General features: G+C 39.5%; 1 protein-coding gene across 3 annotated transcripts in view; it reads left to right on the top strand.

Moving 5' to 3' along the window:
- The window catches only part of tgfbr1b (transforming growth factor, beta receptor 1 b), a 65,370-nt gene extending 41,340 nt beyond the window's left edge, over positions 1–24,030 (top strand). For all 3 annotated transcript variants that reach the window (XM_047349913.1, XM_047349912.1, XM_047349914.1), the window contains 6 exons: positions 4,685–4,915; positions 6,094–6,261; positions 6,541–6,697; positions 18,696–18,820; positions 18,903–19,033; positions 23,311–24,030. In XM_047349913.1, coding sequence (XP_047205869.1) covers positions 4,685–4,915; positions 6,094–6,261; positions 6,541–6,697; positions 18,696–18,820; positions 18,903–19,033; positions 23,311–23,436 — 938 coding nt within the window. In that variant the 3' untranslated portion in view covers positions 23,437–24,030. The remainder of the gene's footprint in view (positions 1–4,684; positions 4,916–6,093; positions 6,262–6,540; positions 6,698–18,695; positions 18,821–18,902; positions 19,034–23,310) is intronic.
- Positions 24,031–24,249: the final 219 nt, after the last annotated feature.

Below are 24,249 nucleotides of genomic sequence, written 5' to 3'. Positions count from 1 at the left end.
TAGAGAGCGATCATTTTGCCTTTAATGAAGTCTCAGAAAGCCTTGTTGCCGCTCAGATGGGACTTGCTCTATTTCGTAATACCGATGTGTGATCAGTAGAGATCACTTGATAAAAAGACCAGCCGCTGACCGACGGTATGAAGCCGACCTACTTTGAACACGTAGCTGTGTGTCTTGGTAGTCGCGCATGTCTTTGGTGAGCGGGAGAAAATGGCGTGCCAGGCGGTTGCTGTTTTAATGCTCAAAAAACACAAGACACAAAACATGGTTGAGATGAGGACCAAATCCTCAAGTAGCTTCCTGCAACATGTGTAAGACGGACCTGCAGCTTTTCACGATTGGAGAATCTGTGCTCTCAAGCAGTAAGCATTATTAGTAGGAAGGAATCTTACATTCAAGCTAGCTTGCAGCAATTGCAATCTGATTGTTTGAAGGATGGATCGAGTTAGGGTTTTATGTCATCTACTACACTTTAAAATGTGCAACAACAAAACATTTTTATCGAAAGCACTAGTAAAGGTGGTTAGCTAATGGTTTAATTACGTAAATCGTAGCAGTGGTCTGGCATTGTTCCATCATACGTGCTGAGTCTCTGATGTCGTTTGGGCTCCTTCTGCCTATATGTCCATTTCATAATAATACTATAACTTGTGGAATTTGAATCAGTTGCAGAGTATTTTAGATTGTTGATAGTCTACCCTCACACAGGGAACGCTGCGTGTGCCGTGGTTATAAAGCTCAATGAAGGAAAGGTGCACAGAGATACAGACTGCTCTGAAGTTCGGGGCTGGAAAAGTTTGAAAATGTACCTTTAAAAATGGTTGGAAAGTAGTGTGGGAAAAGTGTACGAACCCTGAGGGAAAGATAGAATGCACCAGTGCACCTTCCTTTCTTTGTGATGTCATCTGCTTTGAGCACTGTGCCCTTACAGTTGTCAGTGCAAGAAAAGCTGCACATAGAGCAGCTGAAACACTATAATCAAAGCAAAATCATGTGTTTTATGAAGCAGAAAAGCAACCTTTTCTTTAAGTTCACACACCATTGCCTGCATCAAATAGGTCTGAGCGAAATCATCAACGAGTCATTTTAAAACCGAGGGGAAGCAAGCTAACATTAGTCTAGTGCTTTAGCAAACATGAAAACACGATCAGAATGAGCAAAACATGAGCTTGGTAAACACTGTAGATGTGTGTGCGTGTGTTTTAGACAAATGTCATAAACTCCTGATTAGACAAACTACCTGTTTGAATAATAATTTTATTATTCTTTAAACGTAATGAGTTTTCATGCCTATACATGAACTGAGAACTTAACTGAGACAGTATCGGAAAAAGCTTAATCTTGATAGGCTGTTAATATTTTGTGAAGAACTAGGTGCATGCACATACCGCAGCACACATCTTAAAGCAGAGTTGGGTTACACTACATCAGACCAAAGATTGTATATTCACCAAACACAACACCAGCTTTTCTTTTCAGCGCCAAATTAACACCTCTTTATGAGAATGCTTCCAATTGGCATTTGCATTTACTATTCCACCATATTGCAGTGTGTGTGTGTGTTGGCAGAACTCCTTGGGTTGTAGTAATTACAGTGCTGACTCAGAGTGTGTTGTGCCAGTTGAAAGCAGACCACTTGTCTTGGTTTCCATGTCAGTTGTTTTCCAGAGAACTGAAATATCTCTTCAGTTAGAGATCAACTACCTGTTGGTGGTTCTTCAAAATTAGATCCGTGAGGCAAGCCTCCCCGAAAGAGACCGTGCCAAATATCAGTCACCTTATAACACCAAAAGGATATTCTGACATGTTATTTTAACAGCTTTATTATTGGAAAAAGTAAGAACAGCTCTGAAATTATCTTTTTCAACCTTGCTGCCCTGAGTGGTCATCAGCTAGCCACTGTAGGTGACATCTGTGTGTATGAGATAGCAGTCATTGTAAAGCAGGAGTTTACAATTTTAAAACAAACAGATTTTTGCAGTTTTATATTTTAAACTGTCTTCGATGTCCAAAGATCTACCAAGATTCCCAAATACTAAAAATCGAAACCGAAACTTTGCAGTCATCTGAGCCTTCCTGTCATCTGTTAAAAGTCTTGCTCTCTCATGCTCTCTGCAGCTTATATGATTCACAGATTCACAGATCACAGATCTGCTTCCTTTTAAATAGCTTCTTATCTTGTTTATTGCTTTCTTAGATATTTTTAAAGACCACACTAATGCTTAGTGAGTTTGGTGTGATGCATTCACTGATCAATCAAAAAAAAGCACAAAAATGAAAAAAGGTTAATGAATACATTTTATAATTTTTAATCTAGACGGTCAACATTGAGGGCCAAGGAAGCTAAAAAATCGTCAGATCATTTCTGGGTGCATCTATTGTAGTGTTTCCTTGTTAACATCATTTTGTGCCACACAAGTAGCTCTTTGTAGGCACTGTGTTCAGAAGATGCAGCACTCTCCACAAGCTGCTGTGGTGGTGCCAAAGTACAAACAAAAGTAGTCAGTCAGAGTTTAAATCGCTGACTTGTAATTATTCCAGCGGTTATGCTCTAATGGAAAGCCAGGCTCAAACCCAGGGACATGTGCAGCTAAAGTGCAGTTCCCTGTCAGTTGTTTGTGACCACTGGGTACATGTAATAGCTTGTTCTTTTCAGAGATCTGTTGCACATTATCAGTGTGAAGCGGTGCGCATCATGTAAGCCAATCTGTTCTGTTCTGAAAGAGTCCTTTTCAAAATTTCACATGCAGCGTGTCAGTGCTCAACACCACAGCACTGCAGCTGCATGTGGGATCATCTCCTGATCTGCTGCACATCAGGATGTCAGTTAATGAAATGATAATACTTGAGGACGTTGCAGAGGATCTCAAAACCTGTACTGTAGTATTATGTGTAACTGTAGTATCTTTGCTCTGCAGCTGAGTGAGGTTGTTGAATACTGGAGCATACTTTGCCTGACAGCCTACTGAGGTGATTCTCTAATGCAGAGAACATATTGGAGTGCTGGAATGTATCTGTCAACCCTACTACAAGGGCGAAGCCTTCAGTGCAGATTACACAGCCTCTCTGCAGGGTTGGGACATAGCTGTTGCCCCAGTTGCCTGCAGTTCTTGTCCTGTTCCTGTCTTGAGGGCTGTTCTTTCCCTCAGCTGACAGTATTTGTCTATAGTTCTGTCATCCCAACCTCTTTTTGTGGCAGCGTCACGTTTTTGGGGTGAAGAGGTATTACTTAAGCTTTAAATGCTTCTATTTTGCCTATAGGGTCAGTCATGGTTTTAGTTAGAGGTAACAAGATCTTGCCTCTATTCTTATTTTGTAGTGGCTTACGTAAATGTAGAAGAAAAGTATCACTTTGAATTGAGGAGGTGAAGTTCAAGTACTTCCTTGACCTAAGTAAATGCTGACGAAACAGATACTGATCTTGACCAGAATTATATCTATACAGTAAATCTTAAGTGTATCTGACCCTACAATACTAGTTTTTTGAAAAACTGCTTGGACTGCTATAAATATGAGTTAGTCAATGAATTGGACAGTAATAAAATCTGCTAATAAGAAGGTCCTGGGTTCGACTCCCGGCCGGGGGTCTTTCTGCATGGAGTTTGCATGTTCTCCCAGCCTCTAAATTGCCCTTAGAGGATGGGTGTGTGCATGGTTGTTTGTACTGTGTTGTCCTGCGATGGACTGGCGACCTGTCCAGGGTGTACCCTGCCTCTGGCCCGTAGACCCCTGGAGACAGGTACCAGCTGTCCTGCGACCCTGCGTGGAAGAAGCGGGTATAGAAAATGGATTGATGGTTCTGACTGGGTGTTACCAGGTTAGATCTAAAACAAAATCAGAAATCAGCATCAGCCAGTCAAAGCTAGACTAGTGCATCTCTGATATAATGTAATTGTACATGTATTATGCATCAGTGCTCTCTATGCCAAGAATGTATTTGGTGTAGCTTTAGCAAGGCATTAGGATCCTTTGCTGGCCATTAAAACAATTTATTGCCTTGCAATAAATATCATTCATATCATAGCTGCAAAATCACCTCATAAACGACTACTAAAGTTTCACTCCTCTTGATGCCTACACCTGATCTCTTTTATACATCTAAGATTCCAGAGCTACAAGAGAGTGAATGAAACATTATGATGAAGGAAAAGAAAGAAAAGAGTGAGGGAAATGTGTTCCATGAGGATATTGCAGGTGCTTGTCTTCCTAATATTGTGCAGCGCTAATCTTGATCCAATCCAGCATCTGTGGGATGAGCTGTATAACATGTTTATGCAGGACTTAAAGAATCTGCTGCAAAACACAACCCACTGTTAGGGTTGGGTAGTCATAAAGTTATGCCTGATCAGTGTATATTCTTCTTTACATAAAACTTTACCATGACATTTATAATAAATGTAGAAACTATATTTCATGCGATAAATAGTTATGAAGCATCTAAGTAGCTAACTACACTGTGAGGAGAGCAACAGTAAAAATAATCAGTTTGGATATAAGAAGCAGAAACAAGTCATTTTTACCTGAAAAACAGGTCGTTTTTTCATTATTTCTGGCAGCACAGTAATTAAGTGGTGGTGCTTTTCCTCTGATGCTGAGTCATCTGGCTGTCCACAACAAACACTCTGCTTAATGCTCTTTTCATACTCTTTCTTTCTTGCCTTTTTCTCCTCTGTGTTCTCACAAGGCCTGCCGCTGCTGGTCCAGAGGACCATTGCCAGAACCATTATCCTCCAGGAGAGCATTGGGAAGGGGCGTTTTGGCGAGGTGTGGCGGGGTAAATGGCGCGGTGAGGAGGTTGCAGTGAAGATCTTTTCGTCCAGAGAAGAACGCTCTTGGTTCCGTGAAGCAGAGATCTACCAGACTGTGATGCTGAGACATGAGAATATTCTGGGCTTTATTGCTGCTGACAACAAAGGTGAGAAGGAGGAAGATGAGGCTTTACAATCTTTCTGGGGAAATGTTATCAAGAACTGAATCAAAGTATGAAGAAAAAGAAGTAGTTTTTTGTTCATTGAAGATGGATTCAGAGAATTGAAACCAATTAAAGTTTAATAATGTACACTGTAAACGAGACGCATCTTCTCTATACATTAGTGTGGGTGGCTTTTATTACCAGTTAATCTTTTTCTCTCAAATCAGAAAAGCAACTCTCACACTGATGGCGTATTGATTAGAGAACCGACTGTGTGGGAGTGTTTTAGTGAAAGCCACATACTGTATGATCACATTCTCTAACTGCACCTGCAACACTTAAACATACAGAAATACATATGAAAATAGTTTTGACAAATAGGAGGCCGTGCAAGATGGTATCATATGTTGCAATAATGGGGCCATTACTTTTTAATGTGTATAATGGAGGATTTAGTTAAATTCATTATTTTTTAAGCATCATCTAAATGTAATCACATGGAACTCAATGATTTTAATGTTTAATATTTACTCGTTCAATAGTCATTTAATTCTCGAATGTTGCAATAATAGTGCAGGTTGAGGTCAACATATGTATTTCTCACCTTTCACTTCCTCACATGCTTTGTGGTTTTGTTTGAGAAAGCTTTATTTCAGTCCAGTTTTATCCAATTGTGGTCCCCAAGAGCTCATGTCCTACATGTTTCAGATGTTCCCTGCTTCAACGCTGCTCATTCAGATGGCCATTAATTTAGTACAACCAACAAAAAAGAACGATTTCCAATTCCATTCCATTTCTCTCTCCACCCCACCCCCAGGGCTGGGATTGGACAGCACACTTCATTACCTGTTTGGTCACGATATTTCTAGGGTCATGAGTCCAAACTTAGCATACCATTGTAATACTCAAACAGTCTTCATGCATGAAATGCCCACACACGACAGACAGCATCCAAGATGCTAAATATCCAATAGCACAGATGTGAAACAAAAGAGTGAGAAAAATGTGGTTTTATTGCAATTGATATAGCAATATTTATCAATAATTTGCCATTGCCAAGTTTTTAATGACATTTACAGCCTGTGTTAAAAAAAAAAAGAAGTAAATCTGTTGGTCCATGGTACTGAGCAGGCGTGTGTGCTGTAATCCATCATGTGTGTTTGTGCTTCTGTGTTTTGCAGATAACGGAACGTGGACTCAGCTCTGGCTTGTTTCAGACTACCATGAACACGGCTCCCTGTTTGACTACCTGAACCGCTACACGGTCACTGTGGAGGGCATGATCAAACTGTCGCTGTCCACTGCCAGCGGCCTGGCCCACCTTCATATGGAGATCGTAGGCACACAAGGTAAACACTGCAACTTGATGTTCACTACGCAGCAGCATCAGCTGCACTCTTGAGAATTGCAATAGTGTTGCAAATTCATCCTTGTAATTGTTTTAAATTCTCTAGGTTAAGAGTGCTTTTGACCTAAACTTTTAACTAACCCATCTCCTTAATAAACAGTTAGACTCAGTTTTGTGCTGACCACGTTTCTAAGGAGTTTGTTTATACAATGGACTTTTAGCTATTCCTCTAGTCATCCTTGTTGGAAGCCGTTTCTTGACTTTATAACTCTGTGTACAGGAAAGCCAGCAATTGCGCACAGAGACCTAAAGTCCAAGAACATTTTGGTAAAGAAGAATGGGACCTGCTGCATCGCTGACTTGGGTCTGGCTGTTCGGCACGACTCTGCTACTGACACCATCGACATTGCGCCAAACCACAGAGTGGGAACCAAAAGGTACGAGTTGTAATATCAGGAACCTTTAGAAGCTGCTGGGTTTCATTGTTTCAAGCTAATATTTATGTAACCTTGAGTCTTTGCTGCCTGATTCCAGTGTTAGAATTACTTTATGAACAGCATTCAAAACAAACTGGCTAGGGTTTGTAATTCACTCAGTTGGGAATCGATTTTTCCTGAATCTAAAGGTGAGAATTCAGGTGATTTATTGACAAATATTTCAGTTAGAGACGTAACTAGATCCCGCGACAGTGATATTTGTCGGTATTGGGTATGTATCACCTAGCGCTGTCTTGTTTTAGTTCAAGCTAATATGAGCTCTGGATATGAGGGCTTGACACCCTCTTGTTTCTACAATGGCGCTTCAAAGTTTTTTTTTACACCCCTTTTAAAATGCCAGGTTGTTGTGATTAAAAAAAAATTATTATTGTAGGGCTGCACGGTGGCGCAGTTGGTAGCACTGTTGCCTTGCAGCAAGAAGGTCCTGGGTTCAATTCCCAGCCAGGGATCTTTCTGCATGGAGTTTGCATGTTCTCCCCGTGCATGCGTGGGTTCTCACCGGGTACTCCGGCTTCCTCCCACAGTCCAAAGACATGCCTGTTAGGTTAATTGGTCTCTCTAAATTGCCCTTAAGTGTATGAATGAGTGTGTGCATGGTTGTTTGTGTGTTGCCCTGCGATGGACTGGCGACCTGTCCAGGGTGTATCCTGCCTCTCGCCCATAGACTGCTGGAGATAGGCACCAGCTCTCCCATGACCCACTATGGAATAAGTGGTAGAAAATGAATGAATGAATGAATATTATTGTATCATATCAACCTTTATTCTCATATATTGTGAATTTGATTTTGTACAACTCAAAAAAAGAAACAGTTCTCTGTTTATAAAGAGAAAAAGAGGTGCAATAACCTGATTACGATAGTGCATTTACCTTAACCTAATATTTCTTTGAACAACTTTTTCATTCATTTTCATAATTCAGTCTATCAGCATCGCACATCTTGACTTGGTTGAGCACAGAGTACCCTGCCTCTCGCCAATAGACTGCTGGAGATAGGCACCAGCTTCCCCCCGACCCACTATGGAGGAAGTGGTATAGAAAATGACTGACTGACATCCTAGCCTTGGCCTTGATGATCCAGTGCTGAGAGGAGCTAGAGGCGGGCTCATGGGGAACAGCAGTCAATCAAAACATTGTGCTGCCATGTTTGAAACTCTACAACAGGTGTGTCCAAATGCGGCCCAGAGGACATTTGTGGCCCTGGAACAAAATTGGCTGGCCTTTGATCACAATTCAAGAATGGCCTAAATTTGGTTTGCCAGCTAAGGGGGTTGATGCAGAAACACATTTCAAAAATGTTTGGGTGCAATTTTCCCTGATTCAAGGCCTTTCAAAAAAAAAAATACAGACAAATTAAAATGTCCCAAAAATGGAAAATGTAAGGTGCAACACATAGTATTCATCTTTTATCAACCATGTTTTTGCTTTTCATTGATTTAATAGGAAAAAGGAATACAAACATCCAATAGCTTTTACAAAAAAACAGACTTGGTCACGCCAATTTTATTACACTTGGCGAAGCCATATCTCCTTGTTGGTGCAAAGACACAAAAAAGGTTGATCTCTAACCCCAAGATTAAGGGTGCTTTTTTTAAAACCAGGCAAACCTGTGAGAACTTTATCATGTTTCAGATTTACAGTGATTTACAGATCCCCTTTCTACAGAAAGCAGACTACTTTGTTTCATTAAAATATTGTGTGTTTAGTTTAAGGTTGGGTAGGTAAAAATCTGTTTTTGACATTTTAGTAAAAGAAAAGCAAATCTAACTTTTGTGGTCTCTCGGAACTTGATATTTTTTGTCCAATGGCCAAATGTTTGGAGAGCACTGCTCTAGAGTTTAGTTCTGGTTTTGATCAGTCAAATTTCTAACAGAACCAGTAAAAAAAAACCACATTAGTATCAGAACAACACAAGCTGACCTTGCTTATCTTCCTGTAGTTAATGTTAAAATCAGACCTCACAGATGAATCAATGGATGCTTCTGACTTGAGATTTAATATACTCAGATAGAGTTAATATGTTTGTTGTAACTTTGTTTTTGGTTTTTAAAACTCAAACAGTGAACAATATGGGATACGTTCTTGATGGATCTACTAGATGTCTCACCTAGCCCATTAGTTTAGTCAGTGGATCTGTCTGCTTTCATCTCCTTGTTATTGGTTTCTTGCCAGCAGCAATTTGCAGAATCATAATTCTAATCGTAATAGGTATGTTCCAAGATTGCAACTGCACAAGCGCAGGTGCACTGGGCCAGGACCTGAGGCCAGAGTTCGACTAGTAGAGCAAGGATTACAGAGACAGACACTTTTGTATTTCGTTTAAGTTGGTTCCATATATATTGAAGTGTAAACGGACAACAACATGGAACAAACATAGAATACTAGAGAATAGTCATTTGTAATACAGTCAATTGCAAATCAAGAACATGCATGCAAAATATTCCTTAACAACTATAGTGGTGGAGTTCATTAAAGAAAATTGTTCAAGTGTTCGTGATTGGGAAAAAAGGAGCAATGTGAGTGGACGTGGGAAGGGTTTGCTGAGTAGCAAGATTGCAAGGGCAGAGTTTTAATGATGGCTGCAAGAGCCTCCTACCAGCCTGACATAAGTAGAAGGGGTCCAGGTGAAACCTCCAAAGTATTAAATGCTGTTTATAAAGGTCTTAAATCTTTTTTTGTCCTTTTCACAGGACAATAAAAGTCATAATGTCATAAATAACTGTTGTAAAATGTGTTGTTGGTGTGTGTACATTTCTCACCGTGCTAGTGAGTTAGCCTAGTGTGCCTCAGAATAGGCAAGTGCCATTTTAACCCAAAGTGGCAGCAAAATCCAAAATACCTGTGGGTTATGTGGGCAATGATCATGAGGCCCAATGAGTTTGTGCTGTAAAATCTTTTAAGATTTGGGAATGATGGGATTTATAGCTTTGGACTTCCATATGAGAGCGGCAAACACGTCACTTGTGCTACAGCTCACCAACAACAGGCGCCTATAGCTCAGTTCTATTCAAAGCAAGGTTCTTCACTAACAACCGGCACCGCTGTCACTACTAGTAATACTGAAGACACCGCATCATCGGTAGTGCAGCATGTGAAACTGCGAACTCAATGTGGCTACACGTTACGCCAACTCTTCGGGCAAAGGTGGTTTAGAACCTGAAAACCGTTTTGGACCACTCATTTACTTCGAATGATGAAATTAACGTAATATTCAAAACAATGTTTCAAGACTCTGAGGCTAATTTCACATGTGGATACAACAAGACAACGTACACTACCAAATTTGGTCTGGCTCCATTTATCACTAAACAGCTGACTGACCAGGTCAGCGAGGCCACCTGCAACAAATCTAGATCAACAAAGCTAGAGCTTCACCTGCGCTACTGGGTCAATGAGCAAGTCCAGTCAAGATATTTTGGGTCCCAGTTATGGGTCATGCAACAGTGGGGGACGTGCTGAAACATGTTAGAGTAAGTATCATTCAGAAGAACGTTTTATGAATATTATGCTTAATTACAACCTGTCCTCACGATGTAGACTAAAATGGATTTGGTTTGAACTGTTAGAAAAGCTCAAAATTCATGCAGCGTGTTAAGTTTCTAAGTAATATTAACAGTTGTGGACAGCTTGGACGTTAGTTGATTGACAGAAATGTAATTAACATTGATCATTTAGGTCAATTTTAATTGCAAAAACATTTTATGGTTCCAGTTTCACAAATTAGAATAAGTTCAGACTTTCCTTTTGATTATTTGAATGAATTTGTAACAGTTTTGAGGTTTGGACTGACGAAACAAGAATTGTGAAGAAATCACTTTTGGGGTCTGGAAAAATGTGACAATTCCCACTATGGTATTATTTTATTTATTTTCTTTTTTTTTTCTTTGCACTCCATTAATGGGGAAAATAACTAGCACAATATCCCATAGTGAAATATGTTGTTTGCAGTGTGATACAGGATATTTCTACCTCAAACCTTTAGTTTATTGAATTCTGCTTTGATTACGTTCACCTTTTCCAAATTATTCATAATTTTACCTAGTAAGTACACAGAGTTATAAAGTAAACTTTTTCAGTGCATTACATAATATTTTTACAGTGAGGTATTAGTACTTCCACATAAATAGAGGCTCTGAATACTTTCTCCACCACTGCTAACTAACATGTATGTAATACAACAATACATACCTACAGTACAGACCAAAGGTTTGGACACACCTTCTCATTCAAAGAGTTGTCTTTATTGTCATGACTATGAATATTGTAGCTTCACACTGAAGGCATCAAAACTATGAATTAACACATGTGGAATTATATACTGAACAAAAAAGTGTGAAACAACTGAAAATATGTCTTATATTCTAGGTGCTTCAAAGTAGCCACCTTTTGCTTTGATTACTGCTCCACACACTCTTGGTATTCTGTTGATGAGCTTCAAGAGGTAGTCACCTGAAATGGTTTTCACTTCACAGGTGTGCCCTGTCAGGTTTAATAAGTGGGATTTCAGGCCTTATAAATGGGGTTGGGACCATCAGTTGTGTTGTACAGGAGGTGGATACAGTACACAGCTGATAGTCCTACTGAATAGACTGTTAGAATTTGTATTATGGCAAGAAAAAAGCAGCTAAGTAAAGAAAAACGAGTGGCCATCATTACTTTAAGAAATGAAGGTCAGTCAGTCTGAACAATTGGGAAAACGTTGAAAGTGTCCCCAAGTGCAGTCGCAAAAACCATCAAGCGCTACAAAGAAACGGGCTCACATGAGGACCGCCCCAGGAAAGGAAGACCAAGAGTCACCTCTGCTGCGGACGATAAGTTCATCCGAGTCACCAGCCTCAGAAATCGCAGGTTAACAGCAGCTCAGATTAGAGAACAGGTCAATGCCACACAGAGTTCTAGCAGCAGACACATCTCTAGAACAACTGTTAAGAGGAGACTGTGTGAATCAGGCCTTCATGGTAAAATAGCTGCTAGGAAACCACTGCTGAGGACAGGCAACAAGCAGAAGAGACTTGTTTGGGCTAAAGAACACAAGGAATGGACATTAGACCAGTGGAAATCTGTGCTTTGGTCTGATGAGTCCAAGTTTGAGATCTTTGGTTCCAACCACCGTGTCTTTGTGCAGCGCAGAAGAGGTGAACGGATGGACTCTACATGCCTGGTTCCCACCGTGAAGCATGGAGGAGGAGGTGTGATGGTGTGGGGGTGCTTTGCTGGTGACACTGTTGGGGATTTATTCAAAATTGAAGGCATACTGAACCAGCATGGCTACCACAGCATCTTGCAGCAGCATGCTATTCCATCCGGTTTGCATTTAGTTGGACCATCATTTATTTTTCAACAGGACAATGACCCCAAACACACCTCCAGGCTGTGTAAGGACTATTTGACCAAGAAGGAGAGTGATGGGGTGCTGCGCCAGATGACCTGGCCTCCACAGTCACCGGACCTGAACCCAATCGAGATGGTTTGGGGTGAACTGGACCGCACAGTGAAGGCAAAAGGTCCAACAAGTGCTAAGCATCTCTGGGAACTCCTTCAAGACTGTTGGAAAACCATTTCAGGTGACTACCTCTTGAAGCTCATCAACAGAATGCCAAGAGTGTGTGGAGCAGTAATCAAAGCAAAAGGTGGCTACTTTGAAGAACCTAGAATATAAGACATATTTTCAGTTGTTTCACACTTTTTTGTTCAGTATATAATTCCACATGATTTAATTCATAGTTTTGATGCCTTCAGTGTGAAGCTACAATATTCATAGTCATGAAAATAAAGAAAACTCTTTGAATGAGAAGGTGTGTACAAACTTTGGTCTGTACTGTATGTGCACATGTTATGCTAAAACTAGATTTTGATTCCTATAGGAATGTGTATATGACTTTGATCTGAGAAAGATGGTCTCTGTGTCCACGGACATGCCCAATGTAAATTGGTGTTTCTTTTAGAAATGCAGCAGCAAGAGCATGCAGAACAGTTTGGGGCTGCTCAGCTGCTAGTGGATGGGAGTTGTGGCCTCCATTCTCTCCACAATGCTTTCACGTATGGATTCATTGATTGGCACATAGAGAAGTTTCTCAGGGCTCTGCACACAATGTGGCAGTAAGAAGAAAGGATATCTGTAATATCACTAAATCCAAAGTCTTCACTCTGCCTTTTTGTGGCCACCGCTGGGTTGAGAAACCTCCCAGTGGTGGAGAGGTCCCTGTCATCTGGCCGGACATGACAAAGCATGTTGAGGCTGCCACAACCAAAAGGCTGGGACTTCTTTCTTTACGTCACCGTGGTGGCTGCAACCAAAGACCCTCTCATTAGGGGCAAGTTGCATTTCTTCATGGCGGTCCCATGAAGCATGACACCTTTCCTCACCAAATACCAGACTGATGAGCTTGTGCTGCCTTTCATTGGAAACGACATGGCTGACCTGCTGAAGGTGAGGTGTTTTCATTGCACTGTGAATATTATTTTTAATCATCTTTTATTCCCCACCAGCACATAGCACTACTGCTGAGACTGATTCATTTTATAATGTATACAAATAAATAATAAAGCTGCTGCCCAGGAATGCAGACATTGACATATCTTACATTAAAAAATATTGTTAACTCGTTATCTCATTCCCTAATAATGTGTATTTTTTGTCTTTGCAGAGTTTGCTGATGCGATTTACTAAGAGAGAACTTCTCCATGACGTCGCATCTCTACAAATAGAGCAGCTTGATGTCACCGACACGCAGCCTAGGAATAATCCGAGAGCTGTCGACATTGGCATTAGACCAGAGTCTTTTCTAAAGGTATTGTGGAAAGAATCGTGTGTGTGTCATTCTTGTGGAAGTTACATGGCCTGTTTACTCACTGGGTCAGCCAGCAGAATAGAGGAGGGAGAAGAAAACATTTTCTTACGTTAGTGCCTATTTGCATCTTTAGGAGCTCCAGTGGCAGAATAGACCCATCGTAGGGGAGCTTTCTGTCCTCCAGTTCAAAAAGGTATGCATCGGGGAGTCTATACAGAATGGTGAAGAAGATTCAGGAGGAGAGCCCCTTGACTTTGAGACAGATGATATGTCTTAGCCCAGCCATGATGTATTCAGATCCAGACTTGTGGCAGGGCAAGATGAAGTGTCTAGTCAAAACGTTTCTCCAAGACAAGCAGCTGGCAGGAGCTGTTGCTGCTGGTACATAATTATTATTACATTATTTTGGATTAACATGTTAACTTAGGCATGCAACTTGCAAAAGTGCAAGTGCATATTATTAAACTATTGATAATATATAGTATTTATATATCAACATTACTACTTTTAAACACTTTTTTATTCACTTTTTCTACAGGTGATCTAACCATCCAGCAATTTTCACAGTTTCTGTGAGGTAAAGAATGAGGAGGTCCTGCCCTTCAATCCAATGGAGAAGAGGCAAGACACATTCCTTCATCGTTTCATCAGCGAGCCCTACCCAGAGCTCAGGGCTTTCCTCCAAAAGCTTTTTCTCCTTATGGCCTGGGTACAGTGGAGAACGGGGTTCTCCATCATAAAGTTGAGATCCGCAATATCCAGGTGGACAGCGTCATTGAAAATAGCATTGTCTGTGATTATGTGTTGCTACATAGGGGGTTACTAAGGTCCTCCTCACACCGGAGCTCCTGTCCTCTGTTGCAGCAGCCAGGACCAGATACCGAATCCATCTTGAGAATGAGAGAAGAAAGAAGGCATCCAAGGCAAAGGGCCAGAGAAGAAGGGCCATGGAGGAGCACCTTGAGCAACTTAAAAAGAGTAAAATGGCCATCCAGGAAGTGTCTGAAGTTCTGACCAGAGATGCTGACAAGTTAACGAATGAGGCTGAGGCCAAGCAAGTTGGCAGCAAGATTGCAGAGCTCAGACGGCGTCCAGTGCTTTCAGAAGAAGCCACAAGGAGACGTTTGCTGACCTCAAGAACCTGGATGAACAGATTGCAGCCAATGCACCAGAGCTCTGAAGACCGTAGGCTCTTGTGTCATTAACGGACACCCACTCTAGCTGTAAATTTGATTGCTGCACTTTCGGATCCTAATCTACTACGTGGTTTGCCTGTTTTTTTTGTTGTTGTTTTTTTACCTTCAGTTCACACAGAAGCTTGAATAGCAAAAAGGTTGTTTGTGAGGCAATAGTGTGTGGTGTTGGCTGTTAGTGTGAGAAATATGCATATTTTTAACTTTATTGCACATCTCACAAAGCTAATGTGTGTTATATATGACAGTCTAAATCCAGTAAAATGTTTTATGGAATTCAAGTACTTGGCAAGTAATTATATTCTAGGGCTTAAAATTAATTCTGATTTTCCATTATATCCTTCATAATTTTCCTGGTATGGCTGTAAAGTTGGCATAACATTTTATTCTCAGTGGTCTTTAAAAAGGTCTTAAAAACTCTTAAATTTGACTTGAAGAAACCTGGGGGTATCCTGATTTAGCTTACCACTGTCATTGTGCGCATGTGTGTATGAATGGGTGGATGACTGCTTGCAGTGTAAAGGGCTTTGGGGTCTCTGGGGACTTGATAAAGCACTATACAAGTTCAGGCCATTCACCTTTTACCTTTGCCATATCACAACTTACTTTCACTTTACCTACTTAACTTGGAGTCATATTCAATAAATCAGAGCATACGTTCCAATGAGGCTCGTTTGTCCGATTAAAAGTACCTTTTGGAAATAACAACCTTTTAGTAGTTGGTAAACATTCTTTTCATTAACCCTACATTTCTGTATAAAAAATGTATTTTTATAGGTCTGATGTAATATTCTGATCTGTCGTGTTTTCATTGGCGGAAGTTAAAAATAATTATACGTAACAGAAATAAAGGCTGTGCGAAATTAATCTAATTAATGTGTTTGACTTAGCGAAATAAGTTACTAAAATAAATAAACATTTCAATACTATTCTAATTCATCGAAAATTACTTATTTACTGAGTATGACTGTACACCTACTAGAAATGTTAAATTTTGTGTTTTATTTGGTCTCTACGCACTAAAACTACTATACTATCCTTTGGACCATCAGAATTTAGTCTAGGGTATTTTGGTCATATTTTTGACCAAGTCCAAGAGCCATTGATTTTGATGTACAGCTGTTAGGGTTAGGGTTATTCCAGGTGCCCCATAAAAATGGCCTAATATCATGCTTTTAAAATCAGAAGGCAAATTTAGCATTTTGTGTTTTATGATTTTTTTTTTTTTTTTGGGACCTACAGACCCACTGAAGTTAATATTTTGTACTCAAATGTCTGGAATGTTATAAAATCTTAGCAATTTGAGCGTGCAGGTTTTATAATGAAAACTGTAGGAGCCCAGTTGATCCCTATCTCGCTTGTTCTGGTAGAAACAGTTTTCAGTTTTATATCCTCCATTTATTATCTTTTATTTATGAAAGCCTGTCTGTTTATGTGACATGACACAGAATAAATAAGTGACTGTATAAGGCTAATGATATAGGCGTTATATGATAAGGCATACAGTTCAGTCAAGATGTCTGAATTTTAATACACACATGCAAAGAAATCAGAGCAAACTAGTCACATGAAGAAAACAATGCAAATAGCCATAGAAAACAGCTGAAATCAGTCAGTATTTAGAAAGCATTCCTGCTAATATCTGCAAATCAATATCAGCTGGATTCATTTTAACCGATGGCTTATAGATTTCTTGCTACCAAAGAATTGCAGAGTGGTATGATTGGTAAAAACCAAAGCATCTTCACAAAAAAGCCTTGCTGTTGCAAAACATACTAATGAGAAAGGCTACAGTTGCATTTCTAAACATCTGCATTGGAGTCCAATAGCATTTCTGCATACACAAGATTAGAAAAGACTCCACAAGCATGTTACTGCAGAAGATTTGGACAAGCTCATGAACTACACCTAAGCTTGTCTCCATGAGGACAGGGCTTCACTCTTTCTAAATACGACAGAGAAAAGATTAAGAAAGAGGTTGTTTGTGTTGGCTGATTAACTTTATTAAGAGGATGACAGTAACATTTTTTACAAATTCCACAAGACTTTCTGTTAGACAACCAAAATGAATGTTGTTTATTGCAAGCTGACCTAACAAATGTGAAGTGTCTTTAAAAAGGTAGTCAATAAAAGAAAAGCATGATGTATGTAAAAAGGCCTTTGGGTCATCAGGCTGAAGGAGAAAATGAAGAAGAAAGCTGCCCAGACAAAAACCTTTAGACAAAATAACATTACCTAGTCTCTTACATGAGAAATGATGCTTACATAGTGGAACACATGACTAGTCATTGTAGAGAGTGGTGTCCACAATTATTTTTCACAAAAGCTGTCAGACTAAAGCAAAAGTAAATGGGAAATGGTTTCCCTTTTATGATTCTGAGGCTGAGAGTGAAAATGGCATCAAAGGTGTTTAGCTCGTAGCCAACAGTCACTGTAGGGGTTTCTTTCACATTTTGGGACATAGGTCGTAACAAAATTTAGTCCAAAACTGGGTAAAGTTTAGAGTTAATCAGAAATGAATCATTTTGTTCATGTTTGTAGTTGCTTGGTTGTGAGTGTTCTCATTCATTTCAACAAACAGCCAACATCATAAAACATGTTGAAATATTCAGAATTTATTTTGGTCAAAAACATTTGCCATCTCTGCCACAGTTTTCCGCAGCACATAATGACCCATGAGGAGCAGACCAGTTTATGTTACAGAACAGGAGCTAACTACATCATGTGGCTACATTTGATGCTCTGAGATGTAGAGAAAGCTCCTCTAAAGGGTGATAACCGATATCCAAAATTTCTAAATGTTTAACTCCAGATATGGAAATTCCATAAAAAGATCATAGATAATTTGATGAATCTGCAAATCTCATTTATTCATGTTCTTCTTAGATAATAGTTACAATATGATCATAATTTAACTTACCTTTATTCTGCAATATATCTGTTTATAGAGGTTTCATATCTTAGATGGGTGATGTTGACCGTTTTATTATGCCTTTCTGTCTTGGTCCCTTCATATCAGAGTTCCTTGTGTACAGAATGTAGCCGTTTGAAACAGGATATGATTTCAGGTACTAATAACTTTGAGAAAATGTGGATTTATTGCTAAACTATACACTATCTACCAGCAGAAGATCACTTTGTGACAATGTGACAATTATTTTGGATTGATCAGGGCTCTGAACTGGACTGCATTGCATCATAGCTAAAATTGAATTGAAATGTTATTGTTTTTATGTTATTAGATTAATTATGAATTTCTGTATATAATTTTGATTTGTCTTAAAGTAACCGTGTTACTATATAAATAAACTGAACTGAATTGCACACCAGAATAGTTGCAAATGGGGTAAAATTCAAGGTTTTTAGACAATAATATGTAATTAAATAAAATTAAATGTCGAACTTTTGACAAAATAAAATAGTAGAGATCTTTATTGTCATCATACCGACAAACATTGTGCTATTTTTTAAATGAAATTGGTCTGCTTACTCTCTGAACTTGGTGAGAAGGTCTCTGATCCACCAAGAAGTGGCAGGATGAAGGCCATTGTCCAATAGGTTTGCTGTCATTGGTGACTATCTATCTCTATAATTCATGAAAACAGATAAGACAAATTGCCTGTAGTGAAATGGTTAAATACACAGGTCCAAAATAGTTTGTGTATGGATGCGAAATGAAAGTAGAAAGTGGCAAAATAGCAACATGGTGAGAGGGTGAATTCATCAATTTGGACAAACATTTCCTTAGCAGTTAAAGTTAGATATGTACCAGGTAAATTACACATCAAACATTGGCTAGGTGGATTTCACAGCCAGGTAATGCATTATGGGGCATTAAATACCATCACATCACACATTAGTTGGTGTATGATTATGAAATACAATTAGATTTTTTGTAACTTGATTCCATACTTAGGCATTTGTTTGGTAACACTCCATGTCGTTCCCTCTTAGGTACATGGCTCCAGAGGTGCTGGATGACTCCATAAACATGAAGCACTTCGAGTCGTTTAAGCGAGCTGATATCTATGCCATGGGCCTGGTCTTCTGGGAGATCGCCAGCCGCTGCTCTGTGGGAGGTGAGGATTACACAGAAAATTATCATGGCAATTATAGGAAGAAACTGCATTTATTTTGACCTCATGTTTTTGCTTCTGTCAGGCATTCATGAGGACTACCAGCTGCCCTACTATGACCTCGTCCAGTCAGATCCATCAGTGGAGGAAATGAGGAAGGTGGTCTGCGAGCAGAAACTTCGACCAAATATTCCCAACCGCTGGCAAAGCTGTGAGGTAGGATAGATGATGTGGCATCTGAGTCTAAATCCCTTCTTCCAAAATAAAACCAGAATTAGGACAACTAAAAGGTTAGAATCCAGTCTTTTTGGCTCCTTGGTTAAACTGAAAGCTGTGTATTGCCATAGAAACAAAGGGCAACATACTCTAATGAGCATTTCTAATACAGGGGAAAACGACAAGCGTCACATTATAGAATCCAAATGCTACAGTATTCAGGAAGCATAAGAAGAGATAGAGATTCTACCAGAGCAGAGAGTTCATGTTGACCAACTCAGCTTTGACAGGCTGTTTCAGAGGCACTTTGACCTTGCTCAGTTTTCCTAGAAAAATGATCAAGCTGAGTAGGCTGAGGTAAAATATCTTTAGAAAACTTTTCAACCAAATTATAAGCTCAGGTCAGGATTTTCCTGGACTAAGGATCAAAATCAGCGGAAGGATTAAATGTTGTCTGCACACCAAGCTGCTGTTAGTTTGCCCCTTTCTTTACGTTCGCCATCATGTAGCTTTTACCAGCTTTAAGCTTGGATCATTTCATCATGCTGCAGTTTAGTTTTCTGTTAGCAGAGGAAACAGAAAAAATCACCCTCAGGTCATCTTTTTTCTCTGTCGGGTTCTGTTTAACTATACCCAGTGTTTTTATGTAATTCGCCTTCAGTTGTGCAGTCAGTCTTCAACCTGTTTATCCTGACTTGTAACTCCAGCACAAAGGCCAAGGCCTCTTTGCTTTCAGGTTGGATCTGTCATCACTTTTTCTTTTGCAGGTTAACAAAGGAATGTCTGACATCTGCTCATGTTTAAACATTAGTGATGCACAATGGACAGTGAATTTCCAGAAGGAATTTTGTCCACACAGGCAGACCAGTTTAGCAAGTAGTAGTTCTGTCACAATATACCTGCACACTTCAGTGGATATTTTGAGTTTATGTCAACCAACTCAAAGTGGGTGATAAATTATGTATGGTCTTCAAACAGTCTTCACAACAGCAAATCTGAAAGTGTGATGTGAATATGTATTCAGCCTCTTTTAATGTAATATTCCTAAGTAAAATTAGCTTCCTTCAGAAGTCATGCTTTTTTCTTTTTATTGACTCCTTCTTTGGGGAATTTACTCTGTGTATAATAATGTTGTTCTGTGAAGACCTCAGATGTTTGTTATAGAGCATTAGTGAACAAACAGAATAATGAAGACCATGAAATACAACAAATAGGCCAGGAATAAAGTTGTGGAGAAGTTTAAAGGAGGTTTGGGTTTTCAAAATATCACAAGCTTTGGACATCTCTCAGAGCTCTGGTCAGTCTGTCCACCCATTCCTTCTTTTGCTGCTCTTAGTAAAGGGCTCTCTTCAATGGTCACTGGGTGGGAGAAGAAGAATATGCCAAAAGTGCAAACAAACTCATTTGAAAGAAAGCCACAAGACCTTTGGTTGCAGTTTACCACAAGCCATGTAGGGGGGGAGCAGCAAACATTTGGATGAGATGAGACCAAAGTGTAACTTTAGCCTACATGCAAAACTATGTGGAGGAAAACTAACTGTGTCACCCTGTATAGCATGTTGGCAGCATCACGCTGTGAGAAAGTTTTTCTTGAGATGGGAAGTGAAGCTGGTCACGTTGATGAGCAGATGGTTAGAGCTAAATACAGGGCAATTCCGGAAGGAAGAGCCTACCAAAAACTTGAGACTGTAATTCATTTCAGGATAGCAGCCGTAACTAAACAGCTAGATCAAGGTATATTAATATGTTAAAATAACCCAGTCAATGTCTAGACCTAAATCCAATTAAGAATCTGTGGCAAGACTCATTCTGATTGAGCTTGAGTTTTTTCAGACATCTCACTTTCTAGATGTGCAAACCTGGTAGAGACATGCCCAGAAAGACTTGCAGCTTTAAATGCATTGAAAGGCGGTTGTACAAAAAATGGACTCAGAGCCAAATACAAATGCACACTACAGATTTCAGATGTTTTATTTAAAAATGTTGAAATACATCATTTTCCTTCCACAATTATGCACTACTTTTATTTTGATCTGTCACATAAAACCCTAATACAGTTTGTTTCTGGAATAACACAAAATGTAGAAAACTTTCATGGGTATGAATATGTGTGCTTTGTGTAAAATTCCCTTTTTGTGGAGAAGGGACTGAGCAGCAGTGCACTGCCTGACATGAAACCAGGTAAGACTTGAATTAAAATGTATTTTTACCATTCATAGAAAGGCTACATTTTTCACTGCTGATTACTTAATCTTTGTTACCCCTTATTTCACACCGCTATATTCCAATAAATGCCTGAAAATATTTAACTCTAAAAGTCTATATAAGAAAAAGGTTTCAAGTATGTCTGCTTTATACGGCAGAATAATTCTGAGGGTGGGTGTGTCCACGTTATTGCGTCTGTTGGCTTTAATCTGGCTGCTGGATGGAAGTGTGTGTGTTGCATTAATGAGGAATGTTCACAGATGTAGCACTATCTTCTCAGCAGAGAGTCTAAGGCCCAGACACACAGACCCATAAATACCAGCTGCTGTTTCCAACCTCACCACAGCAGACAGGAAGACATTCATCTGAAAGCTGAATCATTGTAATGTCTAGACGGATGGCGTTTCTGCACTGGGTCTGAGCTGTTCATTAGAGATCAAGTCAAACTTTTTTATAAAACAGTTTTTAAATTAGTGGTTACAAAATACCAGTAGTTTTTAGTTTCTTGTTAAACAGTCGTCAACAGAACAGTATAATATTGCTTCAGTATAATATTTGTGCTGATGACATTGATTTTGTGACCATTTGGCACTGAAATTGAAATACAAATTGGATTAATTTCAAAACCTGGAAACAGTAACTTTTTAAACCAAAGTAACAAATGTAAAAAGCATAAAAAGTAAAAGGAAACAATAAAATGGGTGAAAGTAATTGTTTGTGCGTGGGTGCAAGTTAGAGCACATGCCCATATTTTAATGATGATGATTTAACACATATTTTAGGGTTTCTAAAGTAGAACCCAATCCTGGATTAAAGGCACAAATGTGCATCATCTTTACTTTTCTAATCCATGCAAGGGCCTCATTCAGGCCCTATTCCTCTTGGACAACCAGAAAGCTGTTGACAAGGGACTCTCAGGACGGATTAGGAATGGCTTTCAGTACCACTCTGGGACCCGTATTAGTTTTGACAGTACATTTTCAATTAGTTATAGTCACAATTTAGCCTAACCCTAAACCTAAGTCAGTTTAGTTGTAAAAAGTTTCAAGAACAAAAATTCTAAATTAGAATATAATTGAAAGTTCATTTATTTTAGTGACTCAGTTCACGAAGTGAAACAAAGTATATAGATTCATTAAACACAGAATGAAGTTTTAATGCTGTTAATTATAATGATTTCTGCTTACAGCTGATGCAAACGTGACATTCAAGATTAGAATATTACATCAGATCAATACAAATATTTTAAACACATAAATATTAGATGAATGAAAAGTATGTTTCATACCTTACTAAAGGTTATTTTGATAAAATACTTTTCATCAGACACCTGACACCTCTCCACACCTTGTTAAATATATGCCACAAAGACTGAAATCCGTCTGTACCAGCAAGTACTGATTCACGTAAAATCTAACGGTACCATGTTTCGGTACCTAAACACATCATTGTGACATTGAGGGAGTGGAAAAGTGAGCGATTTTCCATGTCAGACATGAACACAGCATTTCACACAAGAGCGTAATGACGTCAGCAGCCGCTGCTACAGTCAGCAAAGCATGGCTGATAGAAAGCGCTGGAAAGTATGGCTCCACTTTTCAAAATGCGCTGCAGATTACTCTCGATGCAATATTTGTGACGCAAAGTGCAGGAATACTTCTTATCTGACGAAGCACCTGGTTAATAAATTAACATTTATTACCACATAAAGACACACAAGTACCAGAAATGGTACCGTTGAGTATCAATACCGATTCCCAGGTATCATATCGATTCAAATGTGAAAGGTACCCATCCCTACAGACACATCAGTAGACCTGCTGATAGTTTGTGTTCAGCTGACTGCTGAGCAGCAGCACTTCATGGTATTAAGTTAATGTCTGTAAGGATGTTTGGCTGGAAACCTTAAGGGTGAGGAGCGATAAGGCTTTGAGGAACAGTAGCTGGGGCTAAACGTGTTGCTTTACTTTTAATTCCTTTGTCAGGCTGCAGATCACTGTGAACAAACAGAAGGGAACTCATATGTAGTCAGTGGGAGGAGCTGCTGATGTTTGTCTTTGTCTTCTGTACAGGCTTTGAGGGTGATGGCTAAGATCATGAGGGAGTGCTGGTATGCAAATGGCGCAGCTCGACTCACCGCTCTCCGGATCAAGAAAACGTTGTCTCAGCTCAGTCAACAGGAGGGAATCAAGATGTAGACCCAACTCCCAAACACACACACATGCACACCTCTTGACTGGAATCCATACCATTAGCATTACACCATCTATGTCAGCATGAGTCTTCATCCCATCTCCCTCAACCTTTGTTCCGAAAGGGAGTTTAAGACATTTTTATCCCGTTTTCTGGTTTAATTCACCGACTGAGGAATCTGGTATCATGCTTGTGTGCTGCACTGATGTCTGGATGGATCGATCTGCTGAAGCATGTTTGTGCCTGAAGGGGATGATGGAGGTGTTTAAGGAAGCTTCTTGTCATTGATCTTTCTTTTTTAACATCGTCTTCATCATCACCTCTTTCATTTTGTAAATGTTCATGTACACAATTTATCTCTGAGCAAAACAATGCTTTTCAGTAGGGCTGCAAGTTTGGGATTTTTATAATGAAATGAAATCCTTATGAAGTCCTCTTTTTAGGGAAAGAACTGGCAGTTGTGTAGGTAGCAGTGAATGTCCTTTTTATTGTGAAGTTGACCCCGTGTTAGATCTTTGTTATAGCAAACTACCCATGAAGCCTGAACTGTCATCAACCTGTAAGGGATGTAACTCTCAGATTAAACTCATAAAACAACACACACATTTATGAGGCGACATTTTACTTTGATCACAGCTTTTATGGTGGCATCATTTCACAAACTGGAAGGGAACAAAATGAATTTTTGTAACATCACTGTTAAATCATCAGAGCAATGTCACTGTCCATATTGGTGGAGGTACTCAGGGTGATTTAAGCATGACTTTATGAACCTGCTCTAAAACAGAGGAACATCATATGCAGCCTCAGGATGTGTC

The sequence above is a fragment of the Girardinichthys multiradiatus genome, chromosome 21 (genome assembly GCF_021462225.1).
Source record: "Girardinichthys multiradiatus isolate DD_20200921_A chromosome 21, DD_fGirMul_XY1, whole genome shotgun sequence".
Lineage (NCBI taxonomy): Eukaryota > Metazoa > Chordata > Actinopteri > Cyprinodontiformes > Goodeidae > Girardinichthys > Girardinichthys multiradiatus.
This window is presented reverse-complemented; position numbering and strand designations above follow the sequence as displayed.